This window comes from Cyprinodon tularosa, unplaced genomic scaffold (genome assembly GCF_016077235.1).
Source record: "Cyprinodon tularosa strain WSP-4 unplaced genomic scaffold, ASM1607723v1 ctg654, whole genome shotgun sequence".
Lineage (NCBI taxonomy): Eukaryota > Metazoa > Chordata > Actinopteri > Cyprinodontiformes > Cyprinodontidae > Cyprinodon > Cyprinodon tularosa.
In genome coordinates this window covers 70,149-86,832 of record NW_024039401.1, presented here as the reverse complement: position 1 = coordinate 86,832, position 16,684 = coordinate 70,149, and the positions used below count along the sequence as shown (strand labels likewise).

The 16,684-nt window shown below is 40.7% G+C and overlaps 2 protein-coding genes across 4 annotated transcripts in view; one reads left to right on the top strand and one right to left on the bottom strand.

Moving 5' to 3' along the window:
- Positions 1 to 2,640, top strand: part of slc6a15 (solute carrier family 6 member 15) — a 31,950-nt gene extending 29,310 nt beyond the window's left edge. The window contains exon 12 of the mRNA XM_038309030.1: positions 1,555 to 2,640. Coding sequence (XP_038164958.1) covers positions 1,555 to 1,932 — 378 coding nt within the window. The 3' untranslated portion in view covers positions 1,933 to 2,640. The remainder of the gene's footprint in view (positions 1 to 1,554) is intronic.
- A 4,898-nt stretch (positions 2,641 to 7,538) lies between these two features.
- lrrk2 (leucine-rich repeat kinase 2) overlaps positions 7,539 to 16,684 on the bottom strand; it is a 78,030-nt gene continuing 68,884 nt past the window's right edge. Inside the window, exons 44-51 of one of the 3 annotated variants that reach the window (XM_038309031.1) lie at positions 14,796 to 14,989; positions 10,165 to 10,237; positions 9,892 to 10,082; positions 9,600 to 9,752; positions 9,320 to 9,528; positions 8,816 to 8,884; positions 8,586 to 8,717; positions 7,539 to 8,160 (exon numbers count right to left, since the gene is read on the bottom strand). In XM_038309031.1, coding sequence (XP_038164959.1) covers positions 8,593 to 8,717; positions 8,816 to 8,884; positions 9,320 to 9,528; positions 9,600 to 9,752; positions 9,892 to 10,082; positions 10,165 to 10,237; positions 14,796 to 14,989 — 1,014 coding nt within the window. In that variant the 3' untranslated portion in view covers positions 7,539 to 8,160; positions 8,586 to 8,592. Of the gene's footprint in view, positions 8,161 to 8,557; positions 8,718 to 8,815; positions 8,885 to 9,319; positions 9,529 to 9,599; positions 9,753 to 9,891; positions 10,083 to 10,164; positions 10,238 to 14,795; positions 14,990 to 16,684 lie in introns of those variants that run through there. The other 2 variants (XM_038309032.1, XR_005282824.1) reach the window with 2 other exon arrangements.

Sequence of the window (16,684 nt, the reverse complement as noted above, 5' to 3'; positions counted from 1 at the left end):
TACTCTATTAAAGTACTTTTTTAGAGTATCTACTTTACTTGAGTAATATTTCTGGTGGGTACTTAAAACTTTCACTCCACTACATTTCAAGGTCAAATATTGTACTTTCCTTTAGGCTCAGCTTAGTTTGTGAACCTCTGTTGCTGTTGTTCTTTCTTGAAATGCAATTTTAAAATGCCAGACAGCAGCCCTGAGGAATGAATTTGGACGTCCTGATGACATTCCACAAATGGGAGAAACTCAGGGCAGATATTATTTGTAGTTTGAATTTTATTAAGTCGTTAGTTCTTGCCATATGGCTAGTTTCTGTTTCTTTAGTCACTATTCCACAGTGAAAGTGTGAGGAAAATGGAAAAAAAAAAAAACGTATGTTTTCGTTTTGGTTTGTTTTTAAATAAAAAAAAAGGTGTCATTTTTTTAGCAGCATTTTTATGCTGAAGCTCTTTACAAGTGGTGTGGAATCTGTAGCGGGTGGTTCTACGCATCGATACATCAGATGTACTGATATTAGAACATTTTATTGGTGTTTTTGAATATTTTTGAGTAGCTTAAGTACTTTTAAATGCAAGTACTTTTGAATACTATATTCAAAAGTGTGTCCTTCAATACTTTAACTTCAGTAGATGTTTGACTGAGTTACTTTTACTTATAGTTGAGTAAGATTTAACTATGAGTTTCAATACTCATGAACTGCTGTTGAGTACTTCGTCCAGCACTGGACCCGGGCTCTGTGGCTCGGTCACCCTGGAGTTAAATGAAAGCCGGGAACAATAAACAGGATGTTTGGTCAAAGACCCAAAGCTGTGATTTTACAACCAAAGATAATAAAAGCTGAAGGAGACACAGTTCTAAACATAGTCTTTAGTTTGTCAGGTAAAGCTAAAGTTTTCGTATTTTTAATTTTAAAGAAGTCACAACATTTAATGTATTTTATAGAGATCGGATGTCGTGAGACACCATGAATTAGTAACTCATTGGGAAAGAAAAGTAAAAAGAAATGTTTTTTACAGTTTGTTTTCCTAATAAAACACTAAAATTTATGGTTGGTTTGTTGGGTCATCAATTCCACTTCGCCCAGCTTCCCTATTGGTGCTTTAGAAAAGGATGTTGACAGCATGGGGCAATGCTGCGTTCAGAGCATCGTCTTCCACATATGAGCTGTGGATCTCTGCAGCTCCTCCAGAGGTATCCCAGCCCAGTTGCTTTTAGCTCTGATCGAAGCTCCCCATGAACCGTTTGGATGTCAGACCTGTTTTTCTTTAGAAGTGCTTTTTCTGGATTCGTTTAGTTGCACTGAAGTTTCATTTAGGGGGTAATAGAGTAAAGGAGGTAAAATGTAATTCAGCTGTTAGATTTTTAAAGGTAAAACATTTCAAAAACCTTCCTTAGCAACTGCTTTAGTTTCACTATTATATAAAATTTACTGAGGTTTGTGGTTTTATTGTGATGTTTCCTGAGGTTTGATTACTTTCTGAAGGAGCTGTAAGGAGTAAATAACATATTTTGGATTAGAGCTGATCATACATCTATTTTCTTTCCTCTCCCATCCTTCAGGCCACGGAGAAGACCCTTCACTTCCCTCCCTGGGGGATCGCGGTGTGCATCTCCCTGGTGGTGATGGCCATCATGCCCGTTCCGGTGGTCTTCTGCCTGCGCTTCTTCAACATCATCGATGAGAACACCGGCGGCCTGTCCACCGTCTCCTATAAGAAGGGCCGTGTCATTAAGGAGACCCCCCGGCCAGAGGACGACGACGACGCCAGCCTGATCCATGGCAAGACGCCCAGTGAGGCACCCTCGCCGATGCCCGGCAAAAACATCTACCGAAAGCAGAGCGGCGGGGGGGCGGAGGTTAACACGGCTCCAAACGGCCGTTACGGGATTGGTTACCTGATGGCGGACATGCCAGATATGCCCGAGTCGGACTTGTAGACCGACTGATAGTTCGCCCTACCCGGCCGTTCCTCTCCTCCACCCTTGTGCGTGCGTTTAGTCAGCCATTATCATCGTACATTGTTACCACAAAGTCTGATCTGAGTAGATAAGGTAGCTGCTCTGTTGTTTGTCGTCCCTGAACCTTATGTGACTGTAAGCAGAAAAACTAACGGTTTCGGAAGAGAAGTTGTTGTCTAACCCGACTGCACCTCACAACCAGAAAAGAATTGCTGTATAAAATGTTTTTTAGGTCTCATTTTAATCAAGTATTGAAGTTGTTTTCAGTGGATTCACTATGGAAGGACACAAAGATCTAAATCTTTCTTCATTTCTGGCCAAATTTCACGTCAGCCTCGATTAAATCAGTGAGAAGACAGTGTTTGTATCCCGTTGTGGTCTGGGACTGAAGTGTGCCTAAATCATTTATATTTGTTTATAGAATACACACGTTGTAAATTTGAGGTATTCTGTAAATACAATATAAATATTATATATTTATCCTGATGGTTTGGATATCAGAGCAGTGTTTTTAAGGTTCAGAGGTACTTAACTCTCATGTCTTTGTTTTTTTACTAATGTTCTGTCCATGTCGGTGAGGACCGAGTCCTCTTTGTAAATATTTTTTCATGAAATGCTTAACTTGCGATGTCTCACCCCACCCCCTCCCTCCTCCAGTTCAAAAATAAAAGTCAAAGACGATCCACATTTTGACCGTTTTTTGTTTTTTCATGATTTCTTTATGATGAGATATATTTCATTGGGAGACACTCAGAGGATAAATGCACATGTTGAGCCATTTAAAAAATGGATATAAAAGGAACAAATTTGTAAAGGCTTCATGAAATGATTGTTTAGAAAAATTAAATGGTAAATAAACAGACACAACTTACACTTTATATTTAAAAACATTTACAAAGGGGGTAATGTTTATTTCTTACTGCGTATTTGATGCCCAAACAGCTCAGCAGATTGGAAATGTCTATAAAAACAATTAAAACCATAGCAGCCTGATAATTTAATGATCTAAGAGCGACAGTAGAGAGGAAAAAACCCTCTTAACAGGATGAAACCTACAGCAGAAACAGGCTCAGTGTGAGTGGCCATCTTCCAAGTACTAATGGGGTTCAAGGAGACAGAAGCAGATGTACAGAAAGAAGCAGAGATACAAAAGGTAAATGTCAACCAGCTCCATCTCGCCCCGTTCAGGAAACAAACAGCCAGGCAGACGAGCTCTGATCTAACTCTCATGTCAGAGGATGAAAGACAGAGAAACAGGACTATACTGAAAAACAGGCCAGAGTGGGAGAATAGAGATAGAATGAAGCAGAATGATGAAAAGGGGTCCTTATGTCCTCCAGCAGTCTAATCCTATAGCAGCATAACTATAGAGTTAGCTCTGGATAATCTAAACCACTCTAACTATAAGCGTTAGTCCCTAAAGATCTGCCTCCCATTCTACTTTTAGAAATTCTAGGAACCACCAGTAAACATGCAGATTGTTCAGCATTTGATTTGAAAAAAGGGCCACATTGCTGTGGAAATGCTTTACTTAGATGGTGATTTGGTAAACTAACAGGTTATTGAATACAGATCAATAAATTTAATAATTGATGAATACATTTATGGATTGTAGTTATGGATCAGCCAAAAAATGGGAGTCAGCCCACCAGGCAAATGCCCTGTATGCCCAGTGACCAGTCCATCCGTGGGTGCCAGCCTCATTAATTAGTTTTTTGTTTTTTAATGCACTAGGATAAGCCCTTGTTGTAGATGCTGAGCCCAACAGGACCACACAGTCCTCCGCTGTGACCTTTCTAAAGGTGGAAGCATAAAGACAGATGGGTCATTCCTTTCTCCAGGGATTCCTAAACCCCTACTTAAAAAAAATCAATGAACAGCATCATTACAGTAGTTGGAAAACAGTTATAACTGTTATAGTTATAAAAGTTATAAAAGATTTAAAAAAATAAATAATAAAAACAAAAGTCTGCATTTGGATGTCATCTACCTCAGAATCCAAAATGGCTGCATAAACACCAAAAATAAACGTCTGATCTGCACTTTTGACATGTTTTACTTTATCAACTCTGTTGCATCTAAATTTATAAACAACACAGATGAAGATACCTTTTTTTTTTTTATCTGCGATACATTTGTTAAAGACCCTGATCACAATATTAAGACTGTTAAAAAAATATAAATAAAAAAAATCCAAGAAGTTACATTTTCTAAGTGGAGCTTCACAATGTTTACTAAAGAAATGAGAGCAAGCAGTCTATTCAGAACAATTGAACTGAAATAGGCCATATATCAGCTGGTCAATAGTTAAAATAAAAAATAGAAAATGTAAATCAAGACCAGATTTCCATAAAACCTCACTAATGAACATTTGTACATATTTAAGTAAAGTTAGAGATGACGATCCTCTTCCTGGGGCTTGATCTGATCTCTTTGTTGGCTCACATGCCAGCCTTTCTGACTATCTTACAATGTTATGAGAAGAGGAGGAAGGTGTTTATGGGATATTCTTTCACATGATGGCAGAAGAGCAGATAGGATCTGTTTTAAAGAGACAGTGTAAAATATTTATCGCCATCTAGTACTCACCTGGTAAAATCAACACCTGTTGTTTTTTTTCCTGGCTATTATGTCTTTTCTTTTTTCTTAAAATTATTTCTCTCACTTGAAAAAAAGTACGGATGTTGCTCCATTGCAAGAGAAAGTGGAAGATAGAATGACCTACAGTTTATTTTGCTTATTTTAACCAGCACATCTCCAGACACAGGTAAAACATGTTTGTCTTCTTTCAGCTTCTCTAATCTTAAATGCAGATACAACATGGCATATCCCATTGGGATGATATTTATTAAAGCAATACTAGAACTCAGTCTGAGAAATACAGAAGAAGGAAGGCAATTAGAATGGTTTTATTGAAACAATATTTTTAGACTTTGGCACTCCGGCATCAGTGGGGTAAATGAACAATTCATTTTACTTTGATTATATGCAGCAGCTGCTGAATGGGAACAGAGATGAAGCCCACCAGGGATGCAATTGGTGGTGGAACGCAGATGGAAGGAAGATGGATGCCAGGTGGAACAAGGCGCAGGTTTATATGAGCTTGCGCGATGAGCAAGCATAGAGCGACAGTGGAGAAAAAAAAACTCCCCTTGGAAAGAAATCTGACAGGACCAGGCTTACCATGGCAGTCTTCTGCCGGACTGGCTGGTGTTGCCTTGTGAAAGCAGTATGAGTCCAGGGTATTAGTTCAATAGGAGACAGATGGAGCTTTAGGAGATATGAAGAAGAGGATGGAGGAGAGTTGAATCAGAGTAATCAGAATCAAAGTTTGACACATGATCCAACTAAAATACTTGTTGGGGAGCAAGTTGAGCTGTTGATTTGAATGTTTCAGCAGGAATCTGATACTATTTGGATTATGAGGTGGTTAAATGCTAATTCGCTGCTTCATTCATGGATAAGCCTCTGATTGCATGATCCAGTTTATTCCGATGAATTTCAGCCTAGGCTTCATTTTTTGCCAATATAAATCCAGATTTGACACTGTCCCTTTAAAGCATGCAGATATTCAAAAAGTGACCTGGGTGTTTTTTTTAGCTACATTTCTGAGGGGAAAGTCATGTGATAAGCTTTTACGGTTCTCAATAACATTTATATAAACATCGATTAATACATGCATTAAAATGGTTTAGTTATTATCACTAAATATGCATGAAACTCCTAGATCAGGTTGTCTTATCCGTGGTCCTCGGGGCCTAATGTCCTACATATTTTAGGCTTTCCCATGCCTCCAAACAGCCGACCTGAATAAAAAGCTGCTGTTCGATGCTCTTCTGCAACCATTTTTTTATTAAAGCATCTCCAATCATGATGCTCCCTCCATCTACTGTTCCACACAGTGGATGCCCTTCAACACTTGAAACTACATTCCCACTAAGCCTCTTAAGCCCATGTAACACCTTGATGATTTAGCTAGCGTATGTCTGACATACAAAAAAATCAGGCAAAAACGCTGGCATACAATGGATGAATAATGGGTCAGTTTTGTATAAGTTAGGAGCACGCTGAAACGCAGGCACACGTCGACATACTGCAAGTATTTGTTTTGAGCATGCTCTAAATTTCTTGACATATGCCAGTGTACGCTCATACATGGGCCATAAGTTACAGATTAATTATTTGATCATTGGCATACGTTAAAGCTGCAGTCTGTAACATTGAGAGAGCAGACTTCGACTGAAAATTTGAAGAAAAACAGGTTTCACGCCACTCCCCCACCCTCTCTGCTTCACTCATGCCCCACCTCCAAGCTCCACCCCTCTCACAGCCCCTGCGCGGCTACCGCATGCGACCAGAAGGGGGGGGGGGATTCAGCTGTGATTGACACTCCATCAGACGCTCCTCTGGCTGTGATTGGTTGTTTTGACTCGTCCCGAATTATTCTTTCCAGATTGAAATACAGGCAGTAGGCGGTACCAATTGAAGCAGTTTTTTTCACAGGTTACATATCACATGTACTGCTGTCTGGGCATAGGGACAGTTTTAGCCAATATGACAAAAAAGTGATTTTTAAAAACTTACAGACTTCAGCTTTAAGTGTAAGTTACTCATAAGTCATGGTGTATAGCTTATCCAAAACCTATGAGTAAGTGGTGCATAACTTATCACCAACGCATGTCAACTAAGTATTTCTATTTAATAATTTTTTTGAGTTTTTACTGCACTAGTGGACCGTTTTTTTGACATTAGGCTGAAAGGAAAGGGGGTATGAGAGAGAGGGAGAGACATGTGGCAAAGGACCACGGGCCGGATTCGAAGCCGGGTCGCCCGCATCGAGGACTAAGGCCTCCATACATGGGTCGTGCACGCCAACCACTGCCCACCTGCACGCCCATATCAACGTATTGACGTGTTCCAGACGACTGCTGAACATGTTTCTAACTCACAGCTACTGTATAATGGTGTATTGGCAGCGTTTGGTATAAAAGGGGGTTCACAGGAGGAAACCGCCAGTCCTAGCACACATGACGCTCTTTTTATTAATTTATTTATGCTTCTTTGGCTGGCAGTACCTCTGGGTGCATTGCTTCCCACCTCAGGAGCAGCGATGTACCTGTGGAGAGCAGCTTTAATTTATGCATTACGCAGTCATGCGGTATGCATAAGGTAGACTGTCGTTGGACATAGAGTATGCTTAATGAATGCAGAACCTATGTATACACCCAAAATTGGAGAACCACAGAAAGTTCAGCATATGCCACAGTTTTAGGGGATTCTGGGACGTCAGGCATATGCTGGCTAAATCGTCGAGGTGTGACAGTGGCTTCAGAAACACTAGCATCAATATGCCTGAAAGAGTCATTACTGAGTCCTTTGTTACTCTGATTTATTTTCAGCTTTGTAAAAAGTTTTTTTCTTAAAAAAGCTTTTTGTCTCTTGCTCCTTCTTCTCCTTTTTACACCGATAAGCTTGAATTATAACCTTCTTTAGATCAAATCAAGCATTTTCTCTCTTTTTAGCATACCTGCAATTCTCCAATTTTTTTGCATGGGAACAGAACTATCTAACCTCACGGTACCGAATGGAAAATACTGTCAGATTTATTGTACATTAGCATCATAAATATTTTTAAGCAAATAAAAAAAAAGAAAAAACAGATTTGATCAACAGAAACCGAGAGTCAGTACCATGTACAAAATAGCTTTACTGACTTGCTTTGTTTGGCATCACAATAAATTCAGCTAAAAGGATGTAAATACAATCAGAAAAAATTTACAAAGCAGGCAGTATTGGAAAATTTAGAGATTAATAAACCGGTATATATATACATATGTTTACACATACAGAAATAAATAATCAAATGACACTTTAATGGCTTTTCTTTTTGCGTCTTTTTCCAGTTTTTTTTCTGTCCTGTTGTCCACCAGGTTTAAATCCACCTCTGTTTTTTTCGGGGCAGGATTTTGTTCACATCTCTGCTTGAGGACGAAAGAACCCAGATTAAACCAATGGTGATAAAGACGCCTATTGTCTGATCAAACATGAGTCGGTCAATCCCAGGGTTCCTGCAGGAGCGCCGCAGCCTTTCTGTCTTCAACATCCAGCGTCAGAAAAGTCTGTGAAAAGTACGCCTGGTTTTTAGATGCTGAGGTAAAACATCCTCTTCATTGCAGCTGAAGAGTTAATCCCTTTTGGCTGACTCATCTGTAAAACAAAACATGTACTGATGTAAAACTTCAGCACCTGCTATTACTGATAATAATTGTTGGGGCTAAAGCTACTTATAAAAACCAAGCATAATTGGTTTAACCCATTAACACCAAGCATACAGATACTGGTACGACTCTCTAAGGGTGGAGCTTTGTCTTTTTTTATTAACAGCTTTAACTTTATAGCCCCATTTACCCTACTGTCTGAAAACCGATAAGTGACAGAAGGATGTATTTCTATGGATATGGAGGGATGTGTAATAACATCTGCCAATATTTTGGGTTAAATGTGTCTAAAGCAAAAGCATTTAACTGTATTTTTGAAATAAAGTAAAAAAAGAATTCAAGATTTTTTTTTCTGATTAATTTAAAATGATTCTGACGATACGAACCGAGCCAAAAGCCTGATGGTGAGAGAACCTGTGGCTCAGGTGTGATGGAGCTGCTCCCTCATTCTGGCTGCGGCTCGCTCTCTCTTCTCACAGTGCTTTTTCAGGTCTTTGACCTCCAGAGGCAACATGCTGTTCCACACCATCAGCACCGACTCCTCATCTGAGGGACCAAAAACAAACAGGAACACCCACGTGTTACTTCTGCAGAGAACGCCGCGCAGCGAGGCGACAGAGCAAACGAGGACACTTCGCACCCACCGTCATGGTTCTTGTCTCGTGGGAGCCTCCGACCCAAAACCAGCACAGCGTTCTTCCAGTTTAACGACTCTGATTGATGGAAAGAGGAAAAAGAAAAGCAACATTAGTGCACACACTGTTACATATGAAGGAAAACTCACAGCGTGCCGGGTCATGCGCACGCAAATAGCCCCAGAAACTGTGAAGCTAAAAGCCAAACAAAAACCCAGCTGCTTAAAAATGTTTTTCTTTTCTTATCTTTAGTTACTCAACTCTTTTTTTTTCTATTTGTTCTCACACTCTCTTTGCTACAAAGGAGATACGAGCAGAAGGACTGAGGAGTTAACCTTCAGGCTGTTGCTCAGAGTAAAAGAGAAGTAATTTGACGTATTTAACTGTAAACTCAGCCTGAAGCTGTTGGTAAAATCCTTCAAAACCAAATCAGCTCCTTAGATCTACGTTTTTCCTCAGTAATGAACCCCTGAAATGACCAACGTGAAGCGGCTGTACATGCCGTGGACCCACGTATGAAAGCAGAGGCGATGGAGCGAACGGAATCACACAATGGCGCCAACACCTGCAGCGTCTGATGCTTGGAGAGCTCCAGCAGGAGCAGGTAGCCCCCTCTAGTGCCGATCCAGAGAGCTGCAGTGTTCTGCATCATCAGGGCCTTCACCGTGGCCCAGGTGGGGGAAACCTCGGCGGACGGCTCCACTCTGCAGCCAGAATCACGCCTACAGGGGAACAGAACCTGTTAAAGTCTGTCTGCTTTAGCGGGCGAACTCTAGGCGGCGGCGGCATGTACCTGATGATCTGAGCGCAGTCGATGCAATCCACCATCCTCTCACTCCTTTTATCCCACACCTCGACAGTCTGAGTCCCAGCTTTGCTGAGATACACGTGTTTGTCCACAACCATGCGGGAGACGGACGCCTCGCTGCTCAGAGACCGCTGCTGGCTGTAATGGCGCACATGCAAACAAACACAGATACGTTAGCAGGACTCATTTCAACGCTGCGGATTAAACATAAAAACAGGAGCAGCACCGTTCAGGAAGCTTTTTTTTAGATTTTAAAAAACCCACATAGGAGACTCACTGGAAGATGAGGTTTGGCCTCGTGTCGATGGCCTTGCAGACGTCGTAGTCGACGGAGAAAGCGAGGATCTTGGTCCCGCAGCTAGCCCACACGGTCCTGCTGTCCAGCGAGTGAGTGGACTGGCCCAGGCAGAGCAGAGGAGTGCTGACGCTTCCAACCGTCAGAGTTTTAACAGGCTGACCGTCCTCCTGCTGGAGGGAGAGGAGAAGCAGGTGGTTACTATGACAACAATATCTACAACACTTCATTTTATCATTAGGCATGAGTACTTACCATGAGCGCAGACTCAGTATAAACACTAAGAACTCCGTCTGCAGTCCCGACCAGCAAGTAGTTCTGTCTTTGGCTGCAAAGAAATCCAGAATTAAACTTTTTCCTGATTTAGATAATAAAAAATGTTTAAGATTGATGAGCCAGTCTTTGCAAAAGGTTTTATGGATAAGCACAATATTCTCGGAACCTGTGCAGCACTTAAAGAAGCGTAGTCGGGTTATATGTAGTGTAGAAATGATCAAGACCCATTTGATCCTGATAAAATAGGGTTATATCCACCAAACACCCATCCTGTTTAAACCGTCCTTGTTAAGCCTAAATAGAACCCCATCACTGGGTGTGACCAGCTGATCTAAATGTGGCGCCATCTACTGTATTATATAATATATATTATGTGTATTAACTGATCTGCAGCAACTCTAAGTTCTAGTCAATCCTCCTCAGAGCCTCTTATCAGAACATAGAGGAAAAATTAACGGAATAAATCGATTACCGTTCATAACAAATGCAGAGACACGGCATCAAGGTGAGAGTCAACAGTCCATTAATCTGTTTATAATATTCCTTGTACTTAGACTGAAGAGACTTAATATCGTTGCTGAAAATTGTATAAGTAATAATAAGGACATTTATTTACACATCCATTACTTCAGCAGCTGAGCACCTCAGCAGATTTAGCTTCTACTTAAGTGAACACCAAAGTTCAGACTGGATTCCCAGCGCTGTTCTATTCTTATCCTCTTGGAATCTTTTGTTTTTTAAACGTCATCTAGGACTTTCATTATTTCCACACTTCACTGAGAGATGCTAACCAGCCTAGCCACAGTTAGGGCCATCAACTCTAACTGAAAAAAACAAAAAGGAACACCTGATGGGCATTAGCGTTAAATTAGATGCATATTTGCTGGTCATGTTGTCAGCTCATTGGTCACAATGCAATTATATTTGTATATTCGGAAGGATTCTGTTTTTCAAGGGACGGTTGGCAACCCTAGCCACAGTAGACTACAGCCCTGTTTACTTCCAGCCAACATTCTCAGTATTTTACCTCGTTTGTTATTGTAAGGATACACAAACGGCCTATATTTACTAAGAAAGTAAGAAACAACAACAACTTTTTAAACAAAATAACAAATATTACACCAGCAGGATGAGGTAATCTTCCAGAAAAACTCTTGTGTGCCATTAGCGTGAGCTACTGTACATTTAAATAATGTCATAACATGTTTATGTCCCTTTAACCGTGCAAATCCCTAGAGTAATAGGTTTTCCTGCGATCGCCCCTCCCCTCTGAAAGGGTGTGCCTTCACTCCACCTTGATAACTGGCACTATTGTAAAGCAAATAATCCCTAACAGCACCAGGCCGAGTGCATGTAATAACAGAAAGGCTGAGCCAAGCATCATAAAGAGCCTACCTCCCATGTCAATGTTTTAGTCACTATTAGCTTCCAGTCGTAATATTTAAGTTATGAGATTCACTCTGCACCATCAACATTACTGATCTCCTCTGTTTCTCTAAAGTCTTTTAAACCGTCCATCCATCCATCCTTCTGAAATTTGTTTCAGATCAGGTAATCAAATGCGGTATACAAATGTGCTCACAATGTGAATTTAATCTCTTATGCAAATTGCATGCAAAAAATAAAATAATACAACTCTGACTCAACCTGTTTCAGTTGTCTAAACCCCCCTAGCAGCAAAACAAAGAACAGACCTCGCTTTAGTTCTGTGTATCAATATAAAGTTACATATGAATAGTTGTACAGGTGCTGGTCATAAAATTAGAATATCATGAAAAAGTAGATTGATTTCAGTAATTCCATTTAAAAAGTGAAACTTGTATATTATATTCATACATTACATACAAACTCATATATTTCAGATGTTTATTTTGTTTAATTTTGATGATTACAAATGACAACAAATGAAAATCTCAAATTCATCATATCAGAAAATTAGAATATTGTGAAAAGGTTCAAAATTGATGGCCCCTGGTGCCACACTCTAATCAGCTAATTAACTCAAACCACCTGCAAAAGCCTTTAAATGGTCTTTCAGTCTAGTTCTATAGGCTACACAATCATGGGGAAGACTGCTGACTTGACAGTTGTCCAAAAGACGACCATCGACACCTTGCACAAGGAGGGCAAGACACAAAAGGTCATCGCTAAACAGGCTGGCTGTTCACAGAGCTCAGTGTCCAAGCACATTAATAGAGAGGCGAAGGGAAGGAAAAGATGTGGTCGAAAAAAGTGTACAAGCAAGAGAGATAACCGCACCCTGGAGAGGATTGTGAAACAAAACCCATTCAAAAATGTGGGGGAGATTCACAAAGAGTGGACTGCAGCTGGAGTGAGTGCTTCAAGAACCACCACACACAGACGTATGAAAGACATGGGTTTCTGCTGTCGCATTCCTTGTGTCAAGCCACTCTTGAACCACAGACAGCGTCAGAAGCGTCTTGCCTGGGCTAAAGAGAAACAGGACTGGACTGCTGGTGAGTGGTCCAAAGTCATGTTCTCTGATGAAAGTAAATTTTGCATTTCCTTTGGAAATCAAGGTCCCAGAGTCTGGAGGAAAAGAAGAGAGGCACTTCATCCACGTTGCTTGAAGTCCAGTGTAAAGTTTCCACAGTCAGTGATGGTTTGGGGTGCCATGTCATCTGCTGGTGTTGGTCCATTGTGTTTTCTGAGGTCCAGGGTCAACGCAGCCACATACCAGGAAGTTTTAGAGCACTTCATGCTTCCTGCAGCTGACCAACTTTTTGGAGATGCAGATTTCATTTTCCAACAGGACTTGGCACCTGCACACAGTGCCAAAGCTACCAGTACCTGGTTGAAGGACCATGGTATCCCTGTTCTTAATTGGCCAGCAAACTCTCCTGACCTTAACCCCATAGAAAATCTAAGGGGTATTGTGAAGAAGAAGATGCAATACACCAGACCCAACAATTCAGAAGAGCTAAAAGCCACTATTAGAGCAACCTGGGCTATCATAACACCTGAGCAGTGCCACAGACTGATCGACTCCATGCCACGCCGCATTGCTGCAGTAATACAGGCCAAAGGAGGCCCAACTAAATACTGAGTGCTGTACATGCTCATACTTTTCATGTTCATACTTTTCAGTTGGCCAACATTTCTATAAATCCTTTGTTTTTATTGGTCTTCAGTAATATTCTAATTTTCTGATATGATGAATTTGAGATTTTCATTTGTTGTCATTTGTAATCATCAAAATTAAACAAAATAAACATCTGAAATATATGAGTTTGTATGTAATGTATGAATATAATATACAAGTTTCACTTTTTAAATGGAATTACTGAAATCAATCTACTTTTTCATGATATTCTAATTTTATGACCAGCACCTGTATTTGCCTCATTGTCAATACAGCAGATGCTGCACAGTTGAATAAAGAAGTAGCCATTCAAAATTTATCCACTCTCCTTGATGGGTCCTTGGCTGTCATCCAACAATTCCTTTTTTTTACATCAATCTGTCCTAAAATATTCTGTCTGTCATGAGTGGAGATCTAAAGAAAAGCGCCATCTCCCTCTAATTCAGTGAAAGGGTGGAGTCAGGGTCAATAAATATGGATGCCCAGGAGAAGGAGGGGGGTCACAGCAGTGGCTTTTGCTGGGAGCTGCAGGGAAGTGGGCTGCAATTCGGCTGGCTTTTGACTGGGAAGGGCCATTTTGAATGGCTGCTACTGTATGTATCTAGATAGTATATTTATCTTTCTACCAGTCTATTTAGTTGTATTACTACTGCAATAATCTATGTAATGTATCCAGAGTAAATATGTTATGTTTTTTTTTTTTTTTTTTTTTTTTTTACCATGGACTGAAAATATTGGAATAAAACATTGCAGCTTGTATTTACTCTGCTTCTGCATACACGAGACCAAAGGGCCCAGTGTATTTTTTCCAGCATCAAAGCAGAACACAGCGTATTCTCTACTGTGATGAAGTTAGTTTCAAGTTTAATATTGAATATTCAAGCAGCTGCATCTAGCAATACGATTCAGGTTCTCAGATGTTGGCCATCCGTTCTGTTGCACTCTTTTCTTCGGAATCAGAGTCCCTCAATCAGATCAACCATGAGCTAGATGCTGCCGACTCCCGAGCTTGAATAGCTAACTTGGAAATAATTTCACCGCAATAGGGAATCAAATGCTGCTCAATATTTGCAGAGATGAACCGAGGCTGCAGAAACAGAGGAAGCCATTTTTTTTTTCTCAGGCAACAGAGAGCCTTGAGCTGAAATGTAGCTCTGAAGGTTAGATGGTTCTCTGAGAAAAGCGTTAATCCAGGCATTTACATGAGAAAAGGGATTAATGAACTGAGTGGGGACTGCAGCCTTCAGGAGTTTGACAAAAAATCTATGGAACCTAAAGTTAAGGTTTGAGATGACGGCGGCTCAACTGTGATTTCTGTACAGCGGTAAAACTAAAAGCCAACTGATTTACAACACCCCCTGCTCGTTACATCACTTCCCTTCTCAACTTTATTTTATGATTAAACATTTTCTTCTCTTAAAACATCCTTTGGGATTGTCCGAACTAGTATAAGATGATTTCCATCGCCGGAGCGGCAGGGGGTCCACTGCCTATGTTTATAACTTACGTGCGCCGCGGATGTACGTGGAAGTAGAGTGAGGTGACGGCGTCGCTAACGCTCTGCAGGTGGTGCCAAGAGGACACGTCCTTAGTGCTGATGACCAGTAGGGAGCCAGACTGTGTTCCTGCTACAAGCCAATCACATTCCTCGTTTGGGATTTGGACTGTTGCTAGGCAAAGGACGGGGCTGGTGTCGACCTCCTGTTTCAGAGGAAAGAGAAAGCTGTGAACCACAGTTGGACTTGGCAGTATCTTCTAGATGCATTGCACCAATACAAAGTATTTTCACATTTACTACCTGCCAAATTTCTCTCATTCTGACATGATCTGGCTGAATTCTCTCTGTAAACTTACCGTTGTTGTGAATTGGAGCTATATAAATAAACTGCATTGGATTTAATCCATTTATTTTCAGCCACCTTTGTAACGATGCCCCCTAAACAAACTTTAACTTTAAATAACCTAAATAAGGTTTGCTTTGTGAAAAAAGCTCTGAGTAAATTCAGCTGGTCTTTAAAGGCCTTGTAGGTTTGCTTGGAGAAAATGTGTAAATAACCAGAAACATGAATTCAGGATATAGGAAATCAGATTTCTGCCAAGAGGTCAAACGCCTGGTAAATATGCATAAGATCAGTTCTATCTAAAATAGAGGCACATAAACTACTCTCTGTGCACTTTTAAAATGTTTTACATGTCCAGATTCAATACCAAAAGCCCCCCAGTTGTTATGGTCTTAATTTTGTTAGGTTTTCTTTGAGTTTTCAGTTTTCATGTCGATTCATGTTTTTTCTTTGTGTTCTAGTTTTATTGGTTTAATTCCTATTTTGTTGTGTTTTCTGGATATATCTGAGTTCTTAGGCTTTTCTTTGTTGCCCTCTTGTGTTTGTTTTCTTTTCCTTAGCTCTTTTCCTAGAAGCCTCTGTTCTCACCTGCTCCCAATCAGCTTGTTAGTCCTCCCTTTGTTCACTCAGCCATAAATACTCTCCCTATGCAGTTCCTCGTCTTTCCTAGTCGCTCCTTGTCTTTCCTTGGCTCCTTGTGCTTGTTTTTCCCCTAAAGTCTCCATGGTTCTGGTTTGCGTGTCATTTTAAGTTGGATTTTTAGATTCCTGCCTCCGTTACCTGTTTTTATCATTAAAACTGCAAGAACTCACCTCTGCCTCTGCATTTAGGTCATCAAATCACAACCAAAGCTGACAGCAATATGTCACAACCATGCTCCTTTAGATTCTTTCCTGTGGACCTGTTTCTTTGGCTCATGTCAACTTTTATCACATTGAGGGAAGCCATGCCGGGATTGGCTACTTTACAGGACTTTTATTCCTAGTTGCACACAGTTACATTACATATCACGCTCATGTGAGACCCACAATTATTACGGCAGTTTCGCCTGCTTTTGCTTTCCTTGAAATTTGCCTGGCCAGTGAAAGCAATTTGCACAGCGAGTAAACCCACTAAGGCTACGTTCACACGCAGCCTGAAGTGACCCAAATCCGATTTTTTTTTGCCCATATGCGACCTGGATCTGATCTTTTCATGGCAGTCTGAACAACACAGATTTGATTTTTTCCAATGCGACCCAGGCCACTTGACTATGTGGTCCTGAATCCGATACGAATCTGATCTTTTGAAATGCAACCTGTGTCGGAACGGCCAGGTCGGATTCATCTGACCTGAACGTCATTAATACCAGACAAAGGCCACTATTATGCGTCTTGCTACGCAGAAGCGGCAAGAAAAACAACAACCATGGCAGATGATGATGCAGAGAGCAGTATTTATGTTTAAACATGTGATGATTTTATGGTTGGAAAAGACCGCTAGATGTGCACTGGCACTAACATCCATTTTTACTTCCGTAAACATAGAGCACGCTGGTCTGTGACGTCATTGCGTC